Source organism: Podarcis muralis, chromosome 3, assembly GCF_964188315.1.
Source record: "Podarcis muralis chromosome 3, rPodMur119.hap1.1, whole genome shotgun sequence".
NCBI classification, from domain to species: domain Eukaryota; kingdom Metazoa; phylum Chordata; class Lepidosauria; order Squamata; family Lacertidae; genus Podarcis; species Podarcis muralis.
In genome coordinates, this window is record NC_135657.1 from 48,031,215 (window position 1) to 48,058,263 (window position 27,049).

The window sequence follows — 27,049 nt, forward strand, 5'->3', positions numbered from 1 at the left end:
TACTTTCCCACCCAAGTCTGCAGCCCCGAAGTTCTTCCAAGACTCCCCTTCCACATAGGTTGGCGTCGACGTCGGGCCTGGAAAATAAATTCTGGGGCCGAGGTCAGACCCTTTTCCTCCCGGTATTCGCTTCCCAGGGCGAGAATGAGAAGACGGGACCCCCGGCCCCGACCCACGACTACGACGCTCCATCCCGTCCCGAGGAGGAGGCCTCGAGCGCGCCTGCAGTGAGGCCGGAGGCCGCTGGAGGCCGCCCTCCCGAGCGCAGGAGGCGGCCGGCGGTGCCCGGTCTCGGCGCCGCGGTGCTGGCGGAAGTGTGGCGCGCGCGCGTACATTTTGTGTCGACTGCGAAGCCGAAGCCGAGCGGAGATCCGGGAAAGAGACGTGGCGGCCCCGGGTCGCCGGGAGGGAGGGAGCGGAGCCCAGCCAGCCATGGAGACGTGGAATATGAACCTACCGCGGGGACCCGAAAACCTGTGCTTCGACAAGGACGAGTTTATGAAGGTGAGGAGGCGGAGGCCCCTGGGCAGGAGGGCGCCGGGCTGGGCCGAAGCCGGGGCTGAAGGGAGAGGAGGGGCAACTTGGGAGGTGTGGGGAGATGGTAGGGGGAGATGCGTGTCTGTGGGAGACCCTGGCTGGGCTGGAGTGACTCGCAGGCCTCGCCACCCCAGGGAAGCTCTAGTCCTGCCCCCTCCCGGAAAGCCCTTCAAAGTAGCTCATTTTTCTCCTAGTAGGGTTGTCAGAGGAGATTTATAGGTTGTTTTTCTCCATGTGGGGGAGATAGGGGTATATGCACCTCTTTTTAATAGATGAATATGTACACTTCCTATTGCTGGCCCCGTTCACACATTATTCAATTCCCACAAGGAAGTCCATGCTGCCTGTGCATGACATGCATCTTGTGTAGGTTTTTTATATTTTGTGTATGTTGCACGCACACATTTTTAAGTCGGAACCCGTTTAAAATCTAGATGCCCCAGCCAGGATGTTTCCTGTGAACTCACGCCCCTCTTGGATTTGGGTCCTCTGATCCTGTGAGGCATCCCTGTGTTGCGGCCTGCCAGGCAGCTCTTTGTATTTCACCTGTCATAATACTACTACTGTCCATCATACACGGAGACTGGCTCTTTCAGAATGTGCTACTCCATTGGTTAGAGCATGGTGCTGATAAGATTATGGGTTCAATAGCTGCCTATTCCTGCATTGCAGGAATTTGGCTTGGATGATCCAAGGCCCCTTCCAACTCTACAATTCAGCAATTCTAATTCTAGACACATAGCTGTTTCCTTGAAAAACTGCTGTTTAAAATATCTAATAAAATAAAATAAGGGACGTGGGTGGCGCTGTGGGTAAAAGCCTCAGCGCCTAGGGCTTGCCGATCGAAAGGTCGGCGGTTCGAATCCCCGCGGCGGGGTGCGCTCCCGTTGTTCGGTCCCAGCGCCTGCCAACCTAGCAGTTCGAAAGCACTCCCGGGTGCAAGTAGATAAATAGTGACCGCTTACTAGCGGGAAGGTAAACGGCGTTTCCGTGTGCGGCTCTGGCTCGCCAGAGTAGCTTCGTCATGCTGGCCACGTGACCCGGAAGTGTCTGCGGACAGCGCTGGCCCCCGGCCTCTTGAGTGAGATGGGCACACAACCCTAGAGTCTGTCAAGACTGGCCCGTATGGGTAGGGGTACCTTTACCTTTTTAAAATAAAATAAAGGGGATTCTTGGATGTAAGCAATTATACAACTTTAAAACATTCTTTGTTGTTGCACTCATGTCCTACTTTTAGGTTTCCCATAGGGATCTTGTCGGGCACAGTGTGAACAGGATGTTGGACTAGATGGGCCTTTGGCCATTAGGCCAAAGGGCTCTTCTTATGGTCTTATGCTGTCAGACCCATTATTATTATTAACCAGGCAGAAGTCCTTTTCGATAGTGGTGCCCACCCTGTGGATCGCCCTCCCATGAGATGTCAAAGAGATAAACAATTATATGACCTTCCATAGACATCTGAAGGCAGCGTTGTATCAGGAAGCTTTAAATGTCTGATGTATCATGTGTTCTTTTATACTCTGTTATAAGGCTCCCAGAGTGGCTGGGGCAACCCAGTCAGATTGGGTGGTAGAAGTAATAAATTATTATTATTATTATTATTATTATTATTATTATTATTATCAATATTATTTTGAATAGTACCAATTAGTTAGGCTTTACAGACAGAAAGCACTTTAACAAACCAATAAGGCTGTGTTTACACATCTTATATTTTAGTGTTTCATTTAGGAAGAAAACTTTTCCTAGTCCATGGGCCTCATTTTTATCCCTTCACTTCAAGCATGCTTGGAAGTTAGATAAACACAAACTGCTTTTACGAGGAATTGCATTTTCTGTTATGAGCCATTTCTTAAATCATGATTATTATTATTTACCTGTTTCATATATAGCCGGATTTCGATGTCGATCACTTTGTGTCAGAGTGCAGGAAACGTGTTCAGTTGGAAGAGCTTCGGGATGATCTTGAGCTCTACTACAAACTTCTTAAAACTGCCATGATAGAGCTCATAAACAAGGATTATGCAGACTTTGTTAATCTTTCCACCAATCTAGTAAGTTTCAAATTGGATGTTTTATATGTACTAATCTTAGTGTTTAAGTATACTAATAATATATAATTGAAGATGCTAATATTCAACATATTTCCAAAAGCAGGGTCCTGTGGCTCTACATACGTTGCTGGATTGCATCTCCTGTCAGCCCCAGTCACTGTGCCAATGGTCAGTGATGATGGGAGTTGTAGTCCAGCAACATTTGGAGGGCCTTACATTTTAAGGAGGTACTGGAAGCTTCTAGACAAGGGTTTGGTATGTGAATAAGCTGTTTGAGGTGGATGTGCAGGATGTCATAGGATACCTCAATATACAGAAGGAAGTCAACTGGTAAATAAAAAACACCTTTGAATTAAAATCTCTTAGCTGTATGTGTGTACAATTGCTGTGAATTGATGCATGCTAGAAAAGAGAGGTTAAATAGTCCAGAGGTAAAAAATATATATAAAAAGCTCTTTCTCACATCATATTTGCATCCCACTTTTCCTTCAAGGAGTATGAATGGATAGATAAGATTTTGTTTTTTATAGCATTTGATACTTTTGAAAATAGATAGAATATGCAATTCTTAAAAGTCTTCTAATGTGCAATAGGATGACTTGTTCCATACCACTAAATGAGTTTCCTGGCTGAGTGTAGATTTGAAATGGGTCCCTTTGGTCCAGATCCTTTTTCTGTCTTCTTAGTTGGCATGGGATGCTGATAACAGCGCTAAAGATAAGGTACCTATTGAACGCTCTGCACATATAAAGTATGTGGACACACAGTCTTCCATTTTTGTCCAGTTTATGTTTTTTTTATTTCAGCAGTCATTCACAGATAATTCTGTGCAGGATTGGAGCCAGCTTGCCAGAGATTGCAAGTTAGCAATGTGCAAGTGCCATTTCTGTTGTTGTACCAATGACAGCCAGCCATTAGGAAAATATAATAGTCAGGATTACTTGCTAGTTGGGATGTCTTCTGAAGTACTGATTGTAAACATTTTTTACATTTGTTTTCAATAGAAATATAATTTGTTACAAAATACACATACACAGTTTTAACTGCTCATTAATCGTAATATGTTATATGTTTGGACAATTTATTTAGGTTGGCATGGACAAAGCCCTTAATCAGCTTTCAGTGCCTTTAGGACAACTGCGAGAGGAAGTTATGGTATGTTCTGAAATAACTTCTCATATCATTTGTCTGATTTTGAAAATATTGAGAAACCAAATAAATTCTGTATGGGGCTGACATAGGGGATTTCATGAAGCAGCAAAATACATTTTGTCAGAACATTTAGAAACCATTTTAGGAGCCCTAACTGTGTGGTAAGAACAGAGACAAGAACACCACAGGCATACATTTATGTTAACCTATGCATAAAGTAAATGGCATTTCCATGTGCTGCTCTGGTTCACCAGAAGCAGCTTAGTCATTCTGGCCACATGACCCAGAAGCTCCCTCGGCCAGTAAAGTGAGATGAGCACCACAACCCCAGAGTTGTACGCGACTGGACTTAACAGTCAGGGGTCCCTTTACCTTTACTATGCATTAAGTATATTTAGCCAAACAATTTCTTTTTTCTCCCTAGAACAGCAAATACTTGTTTCTAAAAAACAAATTATTTATTTCATTCACCTCTTTTTTCCTAAAAGTTAAATGTATTGTGTGTTGGAAAGGAAAGTAGGGCTGTGTTGATTAAATATGCAGATGGCATTAAAATAGGAAATAATATTAATAACCAGCAACACATGCAAGATTAGCTAGGTGACCTGATGAACTGAAATAATAGAAACTGGATGGAATGTCTCTGAACCAATTGATTGAAAAGATAACTAGAATAATTTCTAGATACTGAGACATTTCTTTTTCTACAGGACCGCAGTTAGATTAAATTGAAAGCAAGACATAAAGTGTTGCTTCTGTTTGGGCTGAATTTCCTCATATTTAATTTCCCTGAGCTCTTTTACCATCACTCCTCGCTCTCCATAACCGTTTCATTACTAATCTACCTAATGAACCAGGAGCTACACTCCTTTTGTCTTGTCACTGCCTGGAAACTCATGATTATAAGTTGCTCTACTGAAATCTAATAAGGCTCTGAAAATGAAATTTGTAAAGGGTTATGTTCTTCAGAAATGATGCTCCCACACAGAAAGCAGTAGGGGAGCTGCCATCCAGAACTTGTAAGGTACACTTTACCTTAGATCAGGGAAGGATGTTCCTTCTTATTCTGACATAGGAATGATGAAAGCCCCAGGTACATGGGAGACTACGTCACTATTGACTAAGCTTCCAAGATGAACAGCATTGCGTTGCCTGTTACCTCAGACACCCCAGTTTACTGAAGTAGCACTGGAAAAATACAGCGTTGGCTCCCATGCTGCTAAGATAATATTGGAAAGGGACCTTAGGAATTAAGAGAAACAAACAGAAGTTATATCAACAGTGGGATGGTGCCAGTTGGATTGCAATGTGTCCCTGATCATGCTCAATTGGAAATTGCCTATGGCCAACAAGCCCTGCAGTCTCCTGTCATGTCCACCTTTCTTTTCAAATGTAGCTCAGCATAGGAAAATCTTGTTGCAAAAGATAGATGGGTTTGCAGTCACTATAGCACAAGCTGGAATAAGTGATATTTCTCCAGGGAAAGGAGCTCCAGCTGAGCACATAGTAGGAGGTGTCCAGCACCTGAGATTTGGCTTTGAATAAATATTTTGGCCTCGTTCATAACTTGCTTATGCATTTTAGAAAGGCACAAAAGATGTGATTAATCTGTGTGAGAGATGTTAACTCATATGTGCACAGAACTGCTTGTTTTAATTGGGAGGAAATATGGAGTGTGTGTGTATGTTTTTTCTTTCCAGAGTCTTAAGTCATGTGTCAGTGAAGGAATTCGAGCAATTGATGAACGCGTGTCTAAACAAGAAGATATCAGGGCGAAAAAGGTACAACAGGCAGATCCATTTATTGCATTTTTATGGCAAAAGGGCAAAATGAACATATATACCACCATATGGAAATTTATTCGTTAGTTTGAGAGCACTTCATGCAATCTTCTGACATGGCAAAATGAAAAGGCACTAGTAAAGGCAGATTTGCTTGACTAGAAGATCAGAGCCTTACTTTTTCTAACACACTCTCAAGGCATGACCTATGTCCTCTTGAAGAGTGTTCTAGGAGTTATAGGATAGAATACACCTTTCCCTTTGGCCGTAGAAAGGGAGATCCTTCATTGGAGGCTACCTTGTTGTGGCTGTAGGAAGCTTTGTGGACATCTTCCCTTTCCTGTCAGTGCTCAAATGAAAGTGAGAAAAAAAAGAGGTGTGTCAGGATGGATCGAAGGAGGCCTTGAATCTAAAGTGCTCTCATGCCTCTAGTACATTACCAAGCTAAGGAGGAAACTGCACAAGACTCAGAGCAGGAAGCATAGAAACCTGTGGGAGGGAAACTGATGGACAGGACCTCAGAGATAATGGCAAGGGAGGAAAAACAAGTTTACCCTCTCTACATGAGCCTGACAGAGCTTTGGATTTTGTAGTTTCTCTGCCTTAGATTCTTTTCCCCTTCCTCTTTTGAATTGCTCTGCCAGCTGCAGTCCTATACATACCTATCTGGGAGTGAGTCCCATTGAACTCAGTGGAACTTAATTCTGAATAGCTATGTGTAGGATTGCACTGTTTAAACTGTTTCCCACTTGCACTGAACAGTATGCATTTAAATGACGGTAAACATGGACAAAGGCCATCATAGGGAGTTTTTGTCGTTTGGGTTCCTTGTTTTTTCTTATGCATTCCTTTGAATGTGGTAACAGAAGGCACTGTCTTTAATATGTGTTACAGTTCTGACACAGCACACCTCCCCTGCCTTTATGCCAAGAATCATCAGGTTTAACTGGGAGCTGCATACAGTTATTAACCTCAGCAGTGGAGAAGTGGGGGTCCCTTTGGCATAGTGGTGCACTTCAGAGATCACATTGTAATAGGTTTATTACTTCCAGCTCCTTACCTATTGAGTCAAATCATTTCCCCAAAATACCTGCAAATTTGTTGGGAAGAAAATATATCAGATTCAATACGAGAAGTTTTTATTTTCTTTGTTTCTCCCCTCACCAACCAGATGTGTGTCCTGAGACTTATTCAAGTTATTAAAGCAGTTGAGAAAATTGAGAAAATTCTGCACTCCCAAAATTCTAAAGAAATGTCATCACTGGAAGGAAGCAGGTATGGGATTAGCAAATTGCTTTTGCTTAGTTCTGTCTGTCTTTGAAATCTATATACCAGCATCTTGAAACTCCAAAGTGGGAGGAAGCAACTATTTAAAGAAGTTAGTTCGTGATACACCAATTGCTCCTGTCATAATAACATGCCAAAATAGCAAATGCCGTTTTACAGTTAGCAGAGCACCTGTCCTGCCACCTGTGTACCCTTTTGTGGAGCAGTCTGTTGACTTTCATAGGGCTGCTCTGGAGTAAATTAGTTGTAGATTTTCCCTATGGCTCTATGGTTGTTGTTGTTTATCTTGTGCCAGCAACAAAAGGGAGCTATGGTCATGTTTTCCCTGCATAGATCTTGTTTCTACGTATGTGCACACAAACCTGTGCAAGACACAGTGCCTGTTTCATGACCTATATATGTGGTAGAAACCTATGATTGATCCCTTGCTTAGTGAAACAGTCATGTATGCATTCTTCATGTATGATGGACAGAGCATGCACTGTACTTACGTGTTGTGATACCACCATAAGAAAAACATCACATATGAAGACATAACACTGGAACATTTTCATAGCCTCTGAAATCTTCTTGGTCTTTGCATTCAGTACATCTTTTTAAAATGCAAATGTCCATTTGTCTTGCCTGTTTTCACAAATCTCCCAGCATATCTCTAGGCTTTGCAAGGGTTCACTAGCTGGTCTCTGAAGATAGGAGATCCACCTGGGATTCTGACACTCCTTGGAATTGACAGAGGAGACAGGGCCTGGAACAGCTTCTATGTTCTGGCATGTTTCAGTTGCTTTGAAGCTGGTTTGAGTAGACATGTTGCATAATCCCATGTGGCCTCTATTGTGTTGGAGGTACTGGGTAGGGTTTGCCCAGGCATAAGACAAGAAGGGGCTGCACCAAGGGACGCAGAATTACCTGTCCCTTGCCCTGAGGCCTCTGAAAGCTTCTGCCATTAAGAGTCAAGCCTGTTTCTAACTGCATAGCCCTGTTGCGGCATCTTCTTGGTCATGCTAAATGCAAAGGGATTGTTGGGAGCTGGGAGGAAATCACATGAACTTGCATATATACAGATAAAGGAAGAGACTGTGTTTGTGTGAAGGGGGAGGGGTTATGATTATGATTATCTGCTGCCATTTATCAAAATCATATCCTGATGTGTGCCAATTCCTTTGCAAGTCCACTTCTGACTGGACAGATTTTAGAAAGAATTGCCACAGAATTCAACCAGTTGCAGTTTCATGCAGTACAGAGCAAAGGAATGCCACTCCTAGACAAGCTGAAACCAGTAAGTATGTTGCCTTGTTTTACAAAAAAAAGTTGTTGCAATTAAATAATAATAATATTGTGGACTTTCAGTGGTGCTACCATTATGAAAGTTCATGCATTTATCTTGGACTGTAGTTGTGATGAACAAGAAGAATGCAAAAATTGTATCTGTTACCAAACAGTTAGTCAGCCAATGTGATCTCTTCTCCTTAAAGTCCCTAAAATCTTGTTTGTTGGAGACTGAAATGCTTTCATTTCTATTTGCCTTCTGGCAGGTGAATCACCAATTATCTCAGCTAAGGCTTTAAAAAATATATTTATAAAAATAAGCAAATCATGTCTATCAATTAAAACTGTATGTATTTACTGCTCCAGTATGTAAAGAACAAATTGTTTTAAATTTTTACACTTTTAACCCACATGCTCAGCAGTGTTTACCATCCAGAACTCTAAAAAATGCAGTATGTCAGTTTTGTTGTGAGTACAATGATCAGCTCTCTTCAGTAATTATAACTTTGTAGGAGTAGTAGTTTTCCTACTGTTAGTAGCAAACGCATGTAATAAATGTAATATTAACTCAAATTATACCTCAACCAATGTTATTTTTCCCAAATATTCAAGCATGTTGTTTAAAACAATTTAATTTTAAACAGCCATTCAGTAATAATCTATAAAAATCATTAAGGGTTGGATTTCTGGTAAACTTCAGATTAGAATTTTAACCTACTGTATTTTTTCATGTATAAGACAACCCCTATTTTTTTTACCAAAAATTAAGAAATTAAGTTGCTTAGCTTTTTGGGGGGGGGGGGTAGAGGAGGTCACTGCCGCCAATCGCTCACCCGCCTGCCCGCCACTGCTGATCGCACACCTTGCCGCAGCTGCCAATTGTCTGTCCACTCCCTGCCACCAACAGCCCACCCGCCCACTTGCCGCAGCCACCAATCACCTGCCCTCCTCGCCACAGCCGCCAATTGCCTACCCAGTTGCCACAGCCAATTGCCAGCAGGCCTTGCCACAGCCACCAATCACCCGCCCAATCGCCACTGCCAATCTCCTGCTTGCTGCTGCCATTAATCGCACATCCCTCCTCTGCATTCACTATCCCTGTATAAGATGACTCCCAATTTTTGCCTGATTTTTTTTTAGCAAAAAGCATTGTCTTGGAAAAATACAGTATATTGGTGATTGGTGGTTTTTGAGGCTATAATGCAGTTCTTAAATGACTAAATAAAACTAGTGGGTATTTCTAATTTTTCTGGCACAGCAATAACAATTCTTTTCATTCTTTTTTTGAAAATCATAGCGAATAGTTGGGATAACAGCAATGCTGCAGCAGTCCCTGGAAGGACTGCTTTTAGAAGGCCTTCAAACTTCCAACATTGACATAATCCGTCATTGCTTGCGAACCTATGCAACAATAGACAAAACACGGGATGCTGAAGCGTTAGTTGGTGAAGTGCTTGTGAAACCATATGTAGATGAGGTAAGTGAAGCTGGAGGCAACTGACTCAGGAGAATACATTGTGTTTTGTATATATGTCTAGTACTTCTGGGACTCTTCCTGACTTATGAAAAAGAACTCAGCGGAAAGAAAGTTAGAGCATAAAGCAGGTTATTTGACCATTTGTATTTTTATCTTGCATTTTTATGTTGTGAACTGCCCTGAGATCTACAAATTTAATAAATAATATTTGCCACTAGACCTAGAATATGTTCAGGTGCTAAAAAAAATATGGTATCAGTGTGTTACAACATCGGGAGGCTGTTGCATGTAGGAACTGAAAGCTAATTTAACTGTTTTATATCTCCTGTTAAGCAGCATTTTGAGCATTGCTATGATAATACAGTAATTATTGACTTCGGGCTGTAGATGGAAGATATTTTAATCTTTTTTGCACTGGAATTCTTGTCTTGCATCTTCAATTTGATACTAAATGTTCTTTAACAGGTGATTGTGGAACAGTTTGTTCAATCTCGTCCTAATGGCCTCCAGACCATGTACAACAAATTGCTGGAGTTTGTTCCTCTCCATTGCCGTCTCTTGCGTGAAGTAACAGGGGGAGGTATTTCAAGGTAACACAAACCTTTTTTTGTTAAATGGCATGAGCAATTGTTGTTTCGGTTTCACTTATAACTATGGACAATACAATAATACCTCTGCGAACGTCCACCTCATCTAGCATCCACTTTGGCTGGCTAGCAGCCGGGGCTCCGGAACGGATCCCGGTCGCAAAACAAGTAGACCTTCTGACTTGAGTTAGTTGTAACTAAGGTGCATCAGTTTCAGTGGGGCTACTCTTGAGTGTGATTTAGTCTGATTTTAAATGATGCAAGCAGAATTCTTGATCCTCATCTGCAGAAAATCAATATCTTACAGTAGAGAATAGAGATGCTGTAACCTGCTGAGAATCTTATTGAAAATGCAATTGTTTTCCACAAAGATAAAAGATTAAAAGCCTAAATATTCTTTTCATACTCAGTAAAGCGTTATCAGAACCACATTCCTGACTGTGGTCCGGGGGGGGGGGGGTGTCAATAGAATAACCCCAACTCAATCTGAAAGTGTCTGATTGTATTGTCACTTCATTAATGAAATATTTTTCTTTTCATTGCCGGGACCTTTAATTTCTTAATCCAGGATAGCACATCTGGTATATTCAGGTGTTTCCAAATATGTGCTAGACATGATTTCAACAGATAATTTCAAATCACCTGCATGTATTTTGTTTGGATTTGATGTTTGTAGTGGTTTGGGGAACTAGAAAACTGTTATAACTCAAGCCTTTACAGAATGGATGTCCACCATTCAGCAAGAGGAATCACAAGCAACAGGAAGCTGTGGGCTGGAGTGTAAAGTCTATGAGCTTGACTGTGGTGCAGAATTAGGGTTACAGTCAGTAGATTCAGGGCAATACCCCATCATGAAATAGGGTGTTGTGTATCTACTGTAGTAACTCTACTGTTGGTCTAAGTTCTGGAATGTGTGTGTACTAGGTTGGTGCTATCTCATATAATGGGTCATTGTGTTACAGCATGTAACAGCTAATTGTTGGGAAATGTAGTTTGCTAATTTGTCTATATAAAATAAAAAAAGAAAAAGAGATTGTAAATCTGACTAGTGGAACTACATGACTGAGCACTTTGCCTATTATTTCGGATTGCTATCTCCTTAAATAAGTTCCTAATTCATATTGCAATTAAATTCAGGCCACCTAAATTGAATCCATTTATTTTGTTCCAGTTAACACAGTAGCCTGCAATTATTGGTGCTTAGGATTTAGCTCTCGAGACTGCAGAAATACTTTCCTAATTATCCAGGCATTGTGGTGCTCTTCCTATGACTTAACATTTTGCTAACATTTCAATTCTCTTAATCCCTGAATAGGTTTAATCTTCTTTCATAAGAGAAAATCATTAATATTTTGTTTGTGATGGACGAGAACTATAAAACCTTTCATTCCCTCACTCTGCCTCCCAAGTTTCCGAACTATCAAATGGGGTATAAATCCTAATCTGTATGTGATGCTAGTTACATTTAGAAATTGGAACTCGGGGAAGAAGAAAACAAAGTTTATTCTTTCTCCCTGGGGAAGCCACAATAATGTTCAAGTGTGTTTCCCATCCATGTCTATATTATTATGTGTTCTTGAGGGAAACTGAGTCCTGCTTCATTTTCCACGTTACCTCCTTACCTCTTTTCACATAGCCAAGCTCCAGAATGAGCTGGACTAGACTAAAACTGCTGCGGTCAACAGACCGCAGGGAGGGTTCAGTTCCTCTGAAGCACATGACCTTTTGATGTTAAAATCAGACACATACATGGCCCACTATATGGATGAACACCGAATATGTCTAGCCCATATCACATCTATGCACAGGCTCAGGATGTAGTTAACTATCTTATCAGTAGCAGTGGAGGAAGTAAGCCATGTTTGTTGCCTTTTAGTGTTCTCCTCACTGATACATGCATTTGCTGGAGTGTCCAATAGTGTAATTATCAAGTGCGCAATAGGGCTTTCTGCATACCCAGTTCCTTGTCCTGAGCTTAGGGTGCTTTCAAATGAGGTATTTACACTGAAATTGTTGCTCCACACAAAGTTGTTACATCATGGACTTCCTAGTATGTTTCTTCCATTATGCTTCCATGTATTCTTATGCCTCAGAAAATACAACTTCAAAAACTACGAACGCGTAGCAGAAGCCTCACAACTATTGACAGCTTTAGAAAGACTCACCTGCCTTTTGAAAGAGGTGCAGTTTTGATATTTGCAGAACCCATTTCCCTATCCTTTAATGCCCAGCGCCTCATGTTTAGCTTTGTTCAAGAGACTTGGGAGAAAAGACTGATTCTTCTTATCTTTGCCTGCCCTCTTTATCGCAAGATCCTACCCTGAATCAAACACACACACCCCATTGAACAACATCTTTGTGCTATAGAGTCAGAAATGAAGTCCTCGAGAGATCTGGAGATCTGTTTAGGGAAGTTTTTTAAGGACTGATGTTTTAATGTATTTTTGATCTCCTGTTGGAAGCCTCCCAAAGTTGCTGGGGAAACCCAGCCAGGTGGGCGGGGTATAAGTAATTAATAATAATAACAATGGAGAGATGTTACAAACATGCAGTGCAACATGTTCTGAGTGATGTGGAAAGTCAGCTGCAATTTCATGCTTGTAGCAGAAGACCAACAATTGGATAGGATCTGCCCATTTGGAAGCACTCTTAAACTCAATTCTGAGTAGCGATATTCACCTACCAGTTGTGCAGGTTCATGGGCACTATTGGCTAGCTCTCCTGCTGACTGATTGAGTTACTGGGAACAAGTCACTGACTAACACATTCTCCTGTATTTGCATTAAGTATGAACTAGCTGCTGCTGTGCTATAAATTTCAGTCCTTTACTACAAACCTACTAATGTACATTTTTGTATAATTATTGATAATGCTTATATTGTAAGTATTTATAAAAAAAATGTTTATTTAATTTTGCAGCGAAAAGGGGAATGTTGTTCCTGGATATGATTTTTTGGTAAATTCTGTGTGGCCAGAAATAGTTCGTGGTTTAGAAGTTAAGCTGCCATCACTGTTTAATCCTGGGAACCCAGATGCATTTCATGAGGTAATTTAAAATATGCATATTAACCTTCTCTTTAACACAGTGAACCAAGGAGAGTGGGCCTTTAGTTTAATATGAAAACTAGAAAATGATTTTTGAAATACAGAATGTTAAAATTCAACAACTAAGAGCAGTGTCATATATTGAATTTTCTGTACAGAGATTAACAATACTATTGATGTAAAGACTGTCAACATGAAGTATCATTTGATACAAGCAAGCACCATTTCATGTGCCTTGGTACTAGGCCTTTTAACCTGCTCAATTGACTAAAAATCTCAATTCTGATTAATTGTAAGTTCTGTTATCTCTGCTCATCATGCTCATCAAAAGATACCCTCAAGGAGCAGCAACAAAACAAAAAATATTAGCTGAATAGAAATGAGTTAGTTTTCCAGTTCTATTGCTAATTATATATCAGGTATTCTGGATTTCAGAAAGCTTGATAGATAGCACTATGTTATTTCAATATTTGTATGTTAAAGAAAGTATGAAATATACCTTAAAGTATACTTTCCTTCTTCAGAAATACACTATAAGCATGGATTTTGTGAGAAAGTTTGAACGGCAGTGTGGCTCACAAGCCAGCGTTAAAAGACTACGGTCGCATCCTTCCTACCACAGCTTTAATGATAAATGGAATTTGCCTGTTTATTTCCAAATAAGGTTGGTATTTGAGTTTTATTTTTAGGGGACATGAAATTACTTCATTTAGATAAAAATATTTTTCATGTTTTGAAAGACACAGTTCCTTGCTGCCTGCTGAAACCTACAAAGGCAAAAATGTTGAAAAGTGGAATAAATGTCCTTTGGTATCATAGCATGCTGTTTGTCAGAACAGCATCCAAATATATCTCCCCTTTTTTGTGCAACAAGTACTGAAATAGAACAGTTTTTCAAATCTTACACATTATCTGTGGTTTGCAGCTGTCTATTCTGTCAGCTTTCCTACTATGAGGTAGAATGTAGATTGAACAGGAACAGTTTCTCCTGTTAGGTGTTTGGAAATTTAACAGTTACATTCCATCTGATTTTACCTTTTTGTGATGTCATATGTTTTCAAATAGAAGAGAACACATAAGATAATGTAACCTACAACAGGAATCCATCATCTACAAATAAGAAATTATGCTTCATATTTCAGAATTACTATTTTTACTCATATGCAAATTCAGTTGATTGACTAAAACTTATGTGGTTAATAAACTAAGGTGTTTTTTATTGTAACAGCTTGATTTAAAAGTGAAGTGAAGTGAAATGAAGTCTAAGAATTAGACTTGTTTAGTGAATAAATAATTAAATGTTAGCAGCAAACCCAGAGTAAGGTAACCAAACCTTCCTGCTTAATTGGATTGAAACATTTGACTTGGCTGTGGTGTTCCTTGGACCCTGTGGCGTTCCTCCAGATAGACTGATAGCAATTGCCACATGTTCTTTTGAAACACAGATAAGCTTACAAGCTGTTTCTGTTTATATTTCTGAAAACTTGGTTGTGATGGTACTTTTCTTTTTTAAAAACAAAAATGTTCAGGGTATCAGAAAGAACTATTGATTTCCATCCCCTAGAATTGTTTGCAGAACCTTGTGGCAGTGTCCATTAGCAAATAAAAGGCAGCCGTCGGTGCCATGGTCATAAGGCCTAGGCCAGCCAGAGGTCATCAGAAGCAACTCTAAGAACTAAGGCACATCCCTGTTCCCCTTCCCTCTCCCTCTTTCAATGTAAAACTTTTCCCTTTAAGCTTCTTAACCAATCTGCACTTCCCTCTAGCCGCAGCGGTTCTCAACCTGTGGGTCCCCAGATGTTGTTGGACTACAACTCCCATCATCCCTGAGCTCTGGCCTTGCTAGCTAGGGGTGATGGGAGTTGTAGTTCAACAACGTCTGGGGACCCACAGGTTGAGAAAGGCTAGTGCAACATTAAATTTGGACCCAGCTTTCAAAACTCACAAGTTTTTGTTTTAAAGAGATGCTAAAATAGTGGCGATAACTAGAGGCTGGGGAAACCTCTCGGGGCCTCGCAAGGTCCAGCATTTCTCTACCAGCCCTATCCATTTGGGGATGGCCTTTATTCCTGAAATTTACCAACTTTCTTATCATCATAACAGCAAGAACTAACATAGGAAACTACAGTGCACAACCAAGGGTTGAATTGAATGAATGAATGTATATTGGCCTTGCAGATGATGGAGCAGTCTCTATAGAGACGGCAACATTAACTAACTGCTCTGTCTCTCAGACTCTTCTTCAAACTCTCTTCTGTTTCTACTCCATACCTAACACTCATTCTGATACTGCCTCTCATTCTCCTGCTGTCATTCTTCTATTACATGGGAGCAGTTATAGCTGCTGTGTTATAGAGATTCTGAAGGCATTCGGGTTTGAAATACATTTGGGGGAATTGGACTACAGCGTGCAGCAGTAAGCTGCCAAATATTAATTTTAATTAGGATTATTTTTTTTATTTTTTAGGTTTAGAGAAATAGCGGGGGCCTTAGAAACAGCCTTTTCTGATGACTTAGAAGAAGCTCCAGGTAAAGATCTTCACTATAATTAGCATGTGCAATGAGGATTTGAGAATTAATGACAAATAATCATTTTTCACTGCCATAAAGCCCTTCACAATTATATCTGTCATCTTTGCACTGATGGGAACTTCAGCTTTGCTTTAAGAAAAATAGTATAGTGTCTAAGGGGGAACTCAAGGAAATAATTCTCAAGAATGATTTCTGCTTTTAGCCAATGACATCAACTATGGCAGAAATCTTGTCTGCTGCACTGCCTAAAAGTTGGGTAGCAGTGATGGCTAAACATAGTGGCTAAGAATGAAGAATGAATTGCACTGGAAAGAAGACAAAAGTTCTTTCGCATACAGCCCTAAATGTTGTGTTATTTAATGGTGTATGACTGGAGGGACAGTTGACAAACAGGTAGTTCTACAACCTCTGTGTAGCACTGAAATAAAATGTGCACCATCACAGCATAGCATTGTTTTGCTTTTGTATCTCCATCCATAGTTCTGTAATGAGAGGTAACCCTCCTTAAAAAAGCTAATAGGTTATTAAAGAAACAGCAGCAGCCTTCCTTTCCCCTTCCTCAGCAGCTATGGCTTTGCTGCCCAGAATCCATAAGATGTGCCTGCCTCAGACCTCCAGCTATCATGTTTTTAGTAGTCTGTTGGGAGCCACCCAGAGTGACTGGGGCAACCCAGTCAGATGGGTGGAATACAAATAATAAAAATATTATTATTATTATTATTATTATTATTATTATTACCGTATTTTTCGCTCTATAGGACGCACTTTTTCCTCTTCAAAAATGAAGGGGAAATGTGTGTGCGTCCTATGGAGCGAAGAAGCCATAGCCCCGCGACCCTCTCCCGGCTGGAGAGGTGGCGCGCGGCTATGGCAGGAGCCTCTTTAGCCGCACACCACCTCTCCAGCCGGGAGAGGGTCGCAGGGGGCTTCTTTAGCTAAAGCAGCCCCCCGCGACCCTCTCCCAGCTGGAGAGGTGACACGCGACTAAGGCAGGAGCCTCTTTAGCCGCGCACCACCTCTCCAGCCGGGAGAGCGCGCGCGCGGCTAAAACACTCTCCCAGCTGGAGAGGTGACGCGCGACTATTGCAGGAGCCTCTATAGCCGCGCACCACCTCTGCAGCCGGGAGAGCGTGCACGCAGCTAAAGCAGCCCCCCGCGACCCTCTCCCAGCTGGAGAGGTGGCGCGCGACTATGGCAGGAGCCTCTATAGCCGCGCGTCACCTCTCCAGCCGGGAGAGCGCGCGCGCGTCTAAAACAGCCCCCCGCGACCCTCTCCCAGCTGGAGAGGTGACGCACGACTACGGCAGGAGCCTCTTTAGCCGCGCACCACCTCTCCAGCCGGGAGAGCGCGCGCGCGTCTAAAACAGCCCCCCGCGACCCTCTCCCAGCTGGAGAGGTGACGCACGACTACGGCAGGAGCCTCTTTAGCCGCGCACCACCTCTCCAGCCGGGAGAGCGTGCGCGCAGCTAAAGCAGCCCCCCGCGACCCTCTCCCAGCTGGAGAGGTGACGCGGGGCTATGGCAGGAGCCTCTCCGCTGCGCGCCTTTCCCCGCTCCCCGACCTGCTCTTTGGGGCTGGTGGTGGGCTTCCCCCCGCCAGCCCCAAAGAGCAGGTCGAAAGGAACCTGAAGCCTGGAGAGCGAGAGGGGTCAGTGGGCACCGACCCCTCTTGCTCTCCAGGCTTCCAAGGTAGCCGCCTTGGGGGAAAACAAGAGGAGGAAAATTCGCTGAAGGGGCGCTGGGCAGAGAGGGGGAGAATTTTTTTTCCTGTTCCCCCCCCTCTAAAACAAGGTGCGTCCTATTGTCCGGTGCGTCCTATAGAGCGAAAAATACGGTATTATTTAATCTTGGGTGGTTGTTAGTTGCTTTTCCTCAGAATTAAGTGAGGGGTGGGGGTGGGCCTTAAGTTAGCTAGATATTTGTCTCAGGATTGTTTATTGTCACTTTGGCTTATCTGTCTTTACACAAGATGTGTCAGTGATCCCCCAAACACTGGTGCTGTACAGAAGTTATGGGGCAGGTATGGGTACAGGATTGGAAAGAAGAGAATAAAAGCAAAAGTGTATTCATAAACATTCATAATATAGCTGGTCTAATTGGGATAATTTTGAAATTCTCATAGGGCTACAGTTCTGGATTGTGACTAATAAATTTAACTATTCCTGTGTTTTCTTTTCAGCTCAAAGTTCGTACAGCCTCTTGGCAACACATGTTGCATGTGCAAGTCTGCAGAAGTGTTGGTCAGATCAGATATTTCTGCCATTGCTCACACATCGCCTTTGGAAGCTTTCACTGCAGATTGTAGCGCGCTATTCGTTTTTTATTAGCGAGGTGAGGAAAACCACAGGCTTCTCTCAACGTTCTATGGTTCTCATTTCAAGTCTTATAGTTGTTATTTTTAGGAGGTTGTCTAAACCCTGTATGACGAGCCAAAATGCTGTTTCACTGCAGCTTTCTCAAATTAGGGTATTACTGTATGTTGGTAGCCTGAGGCTACAGTCTTCTGTACACTTGCTAGGGAGCAATTCCCATTGAAATCAGTGGAACTTACTTATGAATGGACATTGTGCTGAGATGTGTATTGTTTGGTGTATGGTATGTTTGCAAAAACCCCTTTGCCATTTTCATTTTTCTTATTGCAGCTTTTACTCAGGCCCATCTCTAACGAAAGTACAAAGGATAAAAAATCATTGGCAAGCAGTAGCAAGGAGTGCCCACTGAACCCAAGCTCTGTTGAAGACCAAGGAAATGACTCTTGTCCAGAGTCTCAGCCTTTAGCTTCCATATCCACCACTCAGCTGGTGCTTGTTGCTTCAGATCTGGATAAGCTTCAGGAATGGGTTGGTATATACTTCGTTGGTCTGCATGTCAAATATCAAATCCGGCCTATGGTTCTCTGAGCCCGGCTGACTCTGATACTGAACTTTTTTCTTAATGCTTATTATTGTCAATTTTTTGTTCGCAAATTTAACAAAGAAGGAAAAAAGAAAAACCAGGGAAAGGAAATTATACTTCAAGCCTGGAAGGATAAACACCCGCCATTTACAGTCATACCTTGGTTCTTGAACGGAATCCATTCCGGAAGTCCGACTTCCGGAAACGTTCAAAAACCAAGGTGCAGCTTCCGATTGGCTGCAGGAGCTTCCTGCACTCAATCGGAAGCTGCGCCGGATGTTCGGCTTCCAAAAAACGTTCGCAGACTGGAACACTCACTTCTGAGTTTGCAGCATTCGGGAGCCAAAACATTCAAGTCACAAGGCGTTTGAGGTCCAAGGTACAACTATACAGTGGTCTAAGGACCTCACTGCCCTGGCTGCATTTGAACATATTTTTATCTTGTGTTGATACTTATTTGGACATCTGGAGGGCTTATATTAACTAATGTGTTTAATTAAGTTGACTGTACTTATGGTCACTGTATCCTCAATTTGAGCTAATGGTTGTTACTTACACACACAAATATACTTTCTGTCTCTTAGGCACCGTAAGGGTTCACAAAGGCCACTTTTGTTGTCCTGCCATTAACCCCACCGACACCAAACTTTTGAAATATTTAAATGGCAGGCTTCAGTTCAGTAATAGCTATAATTTCCAGAACCTTAAGCATTAGGATGGATGCTCCCATAAAGAGTGCTGATACTATTGTGACTGTTGTATGAATAATGGTTGCAGATGTAAAAAATATTCCTTAATCTTTGTGCCTTTGGTTCCATGGAGTTTAGATATATCAAGGTTTATCTGCTTACTTTAAAGTATGTCTCTCTGCAGGGAAGATATAATGCGATACATTATGTCATAAAGAGAATTATTTCATCTCCTGCAGCCTAACTTGCCATCAATTTGTAACATTCATGGCTGCTGCTGCTTCAGTTTTTCACAACTCTCTATAGAAAGCAGCTCTGTGGTTTTGTGAATCTTTGGGATGTGAGCCATGTGCTTGTTTTTGCAGTGTAAATTTTCATTGATTAGCCTCTCAGCCCCCTGCAAGATTTTAACTGTCAAGCTCTCATTTTGCTACACAAGCCTTGTAGCTCACTGGGGTGCTGTGAAGTCTGTTTGAGTGTGACTTTTTGATCACTTTTTCTGTTCAAGATTAATTAAATGCTTCAAGGAGCAAATCTGCTATTTTGAATAAAACTGTTTCATGAATTCAAGATGTTTTGCCTTGAGGCTTTCATAGTGTGCTGCATTGAATTCAGAATCTCTTGCTATTGCGTCTGGCATTTGCATAGCTGATTTTCAAAATATTATGTTTTGTGATGTTGGAGTAAAATTTATATACTGTAGCTGCACACAAGAAACACTTCTATGCATGGGGAATTTGAATATATCGAGAAAACATATTCAAATGTAGCTGTAATTGTTTGAATATTACTTTTCTTTCAGTTTCCTGAATTGTTGGAAATTATCAAACCAAAACTTGAAACCACTGGTTTCAAGAACATAGCCTGCATCTCAGGTAAATGTGAGTTCAGGTATCTGCTTATATTTTTTGTTACATATTCATGATATGATATGATGAACATACTCTGCTGGGAAGTATATCGGCAAATGCCTAATGGAGATAAATTGTTTAATGAGAGAGACTATTTTTGATTCAAGAAGATTCGCCATCATTTGAGGAAATTTCTAAATTGCGCAGTATTTTATGCATGTGACACCCTACCCTTATTTGGCAGGCTATGGCCAGGGGATTGGGAATGCCTGTGACTTGCTTGGTCCTATTTCTCCTCCTTGCTTGTTCAGAAATCTACTTTGCCTTCGTTTTTGGAGTGAGCTATCAAGTGGCATTACAATTGCGCTGATATTTTTCGCTACCACAGTTTGCAAATTTACTTTTTACTGGGATTGCAACTGTGATTTAGATCTAACTGTGGTAGCAAAAATGCCAGTGCAAGTATAATACATATTTTACTTCTGGTGGTTCCCTCACTGCGAGAAGTGAAGCTACAGGGAACCAGGCAGAGGGCCTTCTTGGTAGTGGAACGCTCTCCCATTAGACGTCAAGGAAATAAGCAACTATCTTACTTTTAAAAGACATCTGAAGGCAGACCTGTTTAGGGAAGTTTTTAATGGTTGAAGTTTTATTGTTTTTAGTGTTCTGTTGGGAGCTGCCCAGAGTGGCTGGGGAAATGCAGCCAGATGGGTGGGGTACAATTATTATTATTATTATTATTATTATTATTATTATTATTATTATTGATTAGCTTTACAAATGAAAGAAGATGTTTGCATATGAAGAAGGAGCATGGAATTGTCACGAACCCACAGGACTTGCTTGATGGCCTAACTTTAATCAGGCAGTGTTTTAGCATCTGCCCCCAAGCCTTTTGTATGTGTATGAATGAGAGATAATATTGGAATATTAAGCGGAAGAGAGCCTGGCAGAGTGGGACGTCCACTGTGGAGGGCCTTGATATGTCTGTGGATAGCCCTGTGAACATAGAGTTACTGCTAGTTTTTCATTACTTAATGTTAGACCCCTTGAAAGGCTGCTCCAGTTGTGGGGCAGGGGAGGCGGAGACAGCCTTGGATTTGTTAGATTCCAGGCGCTTTGTTCATCTGAGAGGCCACAGGATTGGCCTAATTAATCCCCCTTCTAGAGGGGGAGGATAATAAAGAAAAAGAAGATCCACACAGGAAGGAAGAGGGGCAACCCCTCCGTGCCTCTTGTTCTGGCTGGAGGAAGCTAGCAGGGCTTTGGGTGTGGCAGGCAACCAGTCACTTCACGCCCATCCAAACCTCGCGGAAGACCGTGCTGTGAATTGTCAGTGTAACACAGCATAATAAATAGTATCTGTCTTCTTTACTTGATTACATTTTGCGAGGGGGGAACAAGGGAGTTGAAAAAGACTGTTGTGCAGTGGTGCCTCTAGTTGTGTTCTGTTACGGACTTTCAGCTTACGAACGTGGCAAACCCAGAAGTGTTTACTTCCGGGTTTGCCATGCGCGGATGCGATCTGCGCGCTTCACACATGCGCAAAAGCACTCGATCACGCCACACACATGCATGGAAGAGGCACTCTAGTTGTGGACTTTTTGGGGTGCAAACGGCACCCCGAAACAGATTAAGTCCACAACTAGAGGTACCACTGTAATAGCCCTGGAATTTCTAACGAAGGGCAGTATGCACATGTTTTAAGAAATACTCCAAAAGTGTGTGTTCATCTGGGATAAATCAGAGGAGCTCAGATTTTACCAGAGTTTGTTTTTTTCTTAACAGGAGCCCTGGAAGACTCAAAGGACTCCTTACTGGGTTGCTGGCCAACCTTGAACAATAAGCTTATTCAGGAGTTAAGTGATTCTTGCTTCGGTTGCCTGAAAAGTGCTGTTGAGATTCCAAGGCTATATAGAAGAACCAATAAGGTAACGCACACTTCATATTTAAACAATAAAGGCTTGTGTCAGCAGCATAGAATGTTTTGACCACTTACCTGCAGCTGATGGCCCCAACCCCATGAAGCAAAGTAGCTTTGGCATATAATTTCTTACCTGAGATATCATCAGTTAGTTATATGAGATGGAAGAGCACAGTGTTATGCTGATTAATGATGATCTGTGTTACATGCAGTTTTCAACTTCTCGTAGTTTAATTTACACTTTATGGATCTCAATTGAGCCTGCCATGCCCACCTAAGCCAAGGTAGTAGGAATAGTGTATGTTTGAATCCTAGTGTATAGCATTACTGCAGACTGGCATCAGCAGACTTCCTCAAACCAAAACCTTCCCCCACTTTATTTGTGATGAGAACAGACCTGCTGTTTACACAAACCTTGAGATCTCTAGTTTCCCGTTTTTCCCCAGGACCTTCGATAACACATCCATTGCTTTTTGTCATATTCATTTAATTCAGACAAACTACTACTTAACACACTTCAACACTATCAGGGCAAGCCGTTTTTTACCCAACCCTTTCTGTGCATGTTTATGTCTGGTATGATGGGAATCCAACAAAAATACTTTTTTTCTGAAAAAGTCAAATGTGTAGGCTCAGAAAGGAACCTAATTGAGGTTTAGGTGATATGTATATGTATTCAAAAACCATTTGATTAACTACCTATTATTGAATTCTCATGTACTGCTTATGTATGAGCATGCTGAGCTTTGCTTGTTTTGAACTCTAAAATAACGAGCTTTTTACTCGTTTTCTTGTCAATTTGTGTAACATTAACCAGGAGGTGCCAACCAAAGCATTGCCCTATGTTGACACTGCTCTTAAACCTTTCCACCAACTGAAGAATGACTACAAAGATACACTGAAACCAGCTGTAATTGAGCAGTGGCTTGAAGGAGCCCTTGGCAAAAGCACACAAAAGTAAGTGAAAATTTACTGCAACTTCACAAGCGTATTTCAGCATTAAAAACTCAACTTTCCCCAAGCCACTGTTGGTTAAGACGATCACATATTGGGCTAGATAAAAGAAGATGTGAGTGAGCACTTTGTCTGCGCACATAACCCCTGTGCTCCTCCCTTTGTAGTAGAAGCCAGCAGTGGTGTAGTGGTTAAGAGTGATAGACTCGTAATCTGGTGAACCGGGTTCGCTTCCCCGCTCCTCCACATGCAGCTGCTGAGTGACCTTGGGCTAGTCACACTTCTCTGAAGTCTCTCAGCCTCACCTCACAGAGTGTTTGTTGTGGGGGAGGAAGGGAAAGGAGATTGTTAGCTGCGTTGAGACTCCTTAAGGGGAGTGAAAGGCGGGATATCAAATCCAAACACTTCTTCTTCTCTTCAAACAAACCAGGTTGTCTTCAGTTAACTATAGTTCCCCGGAAACTTTGGTGTGGAGTTGTTGTTGTTTTTAGAATCTTACTGCTTTGTATGCCTTTGCATTTACAGCCAGTAAACCCATTGGACACGCTTGATTGCCTAACTCCTATTGTTGTCATCATGCAGCTCCTGCAGCATCAGCCAAGCCTTCTGCAGTGATGGAATGCATTTCCCTTCCTCCATTCATGAATTCCTGCACTAATTCCAGCAGTGCACTTGGGCAAGCAAGCCAACTCCTCCTTCCTTGACCCTTTTCCTCCATAGTTTTGGCCAGCCACACTGATGCTACCCTGGTCTTCTGGCCTGTATCAGTCTCCGATTTCCCTGTTGCTGCTGCTTCCCTTCTCCTTCTACACAGCCTAGCTCTGCAGTGATGGGATGCAGCAGCAGGACTGGCAACAGCATGTGACTGGGCGTTGCAGAGCCCGCTGCCTTTATATTGCCCAGAGCCTATAGAAACTTGGAGCTGGCCTTGCAGAAACTGCTACCCATGGCCCACGTGGCATTTTTGGTCCCGGATGCTAAATATACACTTATAATAGTTGATTTTGGGGGTCTGATAGTGTATACACAACTTACTGGTAAGGTAAAGCAAGAATCTAAGTATTAACAGCTATGGCATGTTCCAGCCAAACTTTTAAGTCCTATTGAGTTCAGTGAGAGCGACAAACACACATTTTGTCTGGCTGTGCCCTGTGGGCTCAAAGCTGATTAGAGTTGTTTTTCTGAATGCTAATCACTCTGTCCGTAAGGGGCTCACAGTCTAATGCATTAATGAATCTCTTTATTCAGGTACTTTGAGACAATATCAGATATTCTGAATTCTGTGAAGAAAATGGAAGAGAGTTTGAAAAGGCTGAAGCAGGCAAGAAAAACTGTGACGGCAAATAGCACTGCTCCAAATGGAGGCATGAGTGATGATAACAAAATCCGCCTGCAGCTGGCCTTGGATGTGGAGCACTTTGGAATTCAGGTAAGTTGGATGCAGACACAAATGTACGTGTGTTTTTATTTATGGGATAACAATTTTCTTTATCTGGGTTATATAAATCTGCCTCCTTCCAAAGCTTGTAAACCACTGAAAACCGCCTTGTGTATAGCAACATAGAAAGGTGGTATACAAATTAAAAGTGAAATAAAATGAGAGGGGAGCGGTTCAGGGTGATGTGTAATTCATCTTAAAATCATCAGCAGAATAGCAATAAAAGCACAATACCAAGAGAAAAATACCAACAGTTCATTGAAACACTTATTCAGGTATTGTTGCTGAGGTTAAAAGTCACCATACAACAAAAGCCTGAGTAAATACAGATGGATCAGAAATAACTGGAAGCAGATATTTCATGCCTTTGAAAGGAAAGTAAGCATTTATTTCAGGCTGTTTTGTTGTCTTGGCGCATGACCCAAATAACTGCAAGAGGGCCTCCTCCACTGTTAGCAAACTTGGTCTTTATAATTGGCACTCACGTGGGTAGGACTCTGCTTGTTGTCCCTACTAAAATTTGGGGCGGGAAATATGTGGAAGGGCTTTCTCCTTTGCAGACCCCTGCCCCTCAAATGGTCTCCTCTTAGAGGTACATCTTTCACCTTTAGTGTTGGTCTTCAGAATGCTGAAGGCATTCTGTGAACAATCAAAATGGAATAGATTTCCATATTTGAACCATTGTCTTCCCATCTCTTTACTGCTCTTTTGGTGGGAGTAGCTATTTTGTATTACGCTGCACCCCAGGCAGCAAAACTGAGATCCGTTAGCAAGTATTCAAGTTGTGCACTTCATCAGGTACCAACAGCAGTTGCCCACACACATGCTATTTCATGCTTGGCAAACATCAAAACGTCCCAACCAGCAAAAGTAACTGGAATGTTAAGCAAGTCAAATGATACTTATTCCAGCTGCCTAAAAATAATTTTGTCAAATGCATGCTAAATAAAAGAAGTGGCTGTCAACACAAGACAAGTTTCTATATGCTTGTCTTATAGAGCTTCTGATCATGCAGTGATTAAGTAAGAAATTTCTGCTTTTGCCTGCAAAAATAATAAATGAACTGTAATATTTTGTTTTAGATACAGAAGATGGGATTGCAGCTGAGCAACATCAAAAGCTTCTCAGCTCTTTCAGAGCTTGTTCAATCTGCCAAGGATCAGATAGCAGCAGAACAAACATGATTTTCAGCTGAGGAGAGAGAGCAGGCCTGGCTTTTGAAAAGAAGAGGGTTTCTTTTTATTTTCTCTCGTCAAGTACTATGTAGCAAGGAAGTGCTTCCTAATTCAGCTTCAGCAGCAAGTTAAGTGTGTCTCAAGAGACATAAAAACTTGTTTCACCAAAAAAGAGAGAACCTTATAGAAGAGCATTTACTCTCATTTTCCATTGTATGGAAGAAAGTTTATATATTTCTAAGCAATCTACTACAAAGCTATGAAAAGTTATTATTATTTTTATTATTTTTATTATTATTGTAAATCTTATCATGCAGGAAAACTGATTTAACATGATTAAAATAAACAAGAAAAACATTGTCTTCCTTTGTAACATTTTATCACTGGAGAGATGTATTAAATATGTGAGTTCAAGTGGCTTTGTAGTATTAATCTTCACACAATGTAAGAATAGTAATTTACTGACCTCTGAGCATACCTTTTCCTGCCAATGTAGCAGTTTGAAAGCACGAAGTGCAAGTACATAAATAGGTACCACTCCAGCGGGAAGGTAAACAGCATTTCCGTATGCTGCTCTGGTTCGCCAGAAGTGGCTTAGTCATGCTGGCCACATAACCCGGAAGCTGTATGCTGGCTCCCTCGGCCCATAAAGCTAGATGAGTGCCGCAACCCCAGATTAGTCCGCGACTAGACCTAATGGTCAGGGTTCCCTTTACCTTTAAGCATACATTTTATGTTAGAACATTGGGTTGTGTAGAAGAGATTAAAATAAGCATTGCTATTCTTGAATTTTAAAACAAACAAGAAAGCATTCTCCTGAGCTTTGTCTTCAAAGAGGTCACGCTTACTTTTTTTTTTTAGAAGAAAATGAAGCATTTGTTGAGGTGGTTGTTTTGAGTCTTGGAAGGGTCTCAAATCACCTAAAAGTCAGTCTGTCTGTTTCATGAAAAACTCAGGATTACTTTTGGGTTTGGGGTTTTCATTTACACCTCTTTAAGACCATCATAGAAGGGACGCGGGTGGCGCTGTGGGTAAAAGCCTCAGCGCCTAGGGCTTGCCGATCGAAAGGTCGGTGGTTCGAATCCCCGCGGCGGGGTGCGCTCCCGCTGCTCGGTCCCAGCGCCTGCCAACCTAGCAGTTCGAAAGCACCCCCGGGTGCAAGTAGATAAATAGGGACCGCTTACTAGCGGGAAGGTAAACGGCGTTTCCGTGTGCGGCTCTGGCTCGTCAGAGCAGCGATGTCACACTGGCCACGTGACCCGGAAGTGTCTCCGGACAGCGCTGGCCCCCGGCCTCTAGAGTGAGATGGGCGCACAACCCTAGAGTCTGTCAAGACTGGCCCGTACGGGCAGGGGTACCTTTACCTTTAAGACCATCATAAGTTACATGCAAACTCCTTAAAACA

At 41.9% G+C, this 27,049-nt stretch overlaps 1 protein-coding gene across 2 annotated transcripts; it reads left to right on the forward strand.

Annotated features, from left to right (window-relative positions):
* The first annotated feature begins 305 nt into the window (after positions 1–305).
* On the forward strand, positions 306–26,058 carry COG2 (component of oligomeric golgi complex 2). 2 transcript variants are annotated; one of them, XM_028723996.2, is made up of 18 exons: positions 308–504; positions 2,430–2,591; positions 3,681–3,746; positions 5,444–5,524; positions 6,696–6,799; positions 7,979–8,087; positions 9,375–9,554; positions 10,020–10,144; positions 13,061–13,187; positions 13,711–13,850; positions 15,654–15,715; positions 17,898–18,049; positions 18,361–18,558; positions 20,105–20,177; positions 21,942–22,084; positions 22,895–23,034; positions 24,280–24,460; positions 25,552–26,058. In XM_028723996.2, exons 1-18 carry the CDS (start codon positions 433–435, stop codon positions 25,651–25,653), a joined length of 2,217 nt encoding a protein of 738 aa, XP_028579829.2. In that variant the 5' UTR covers positions 308–432; the 3' UTR covers positions 25,654–26,058. The 2 variants fall into 2 exon arrangements, with proteins under 2 accessions (XP_028579830.2, XP_028579829.2); XM_028723997.2 differs by lacking the exon at positions 3,681–3,746 and having other exon boundaries at positions 306–504.
* The last annotated feature ends 991 nt before the right edge of the window (positions 26,059–27,049 follow it).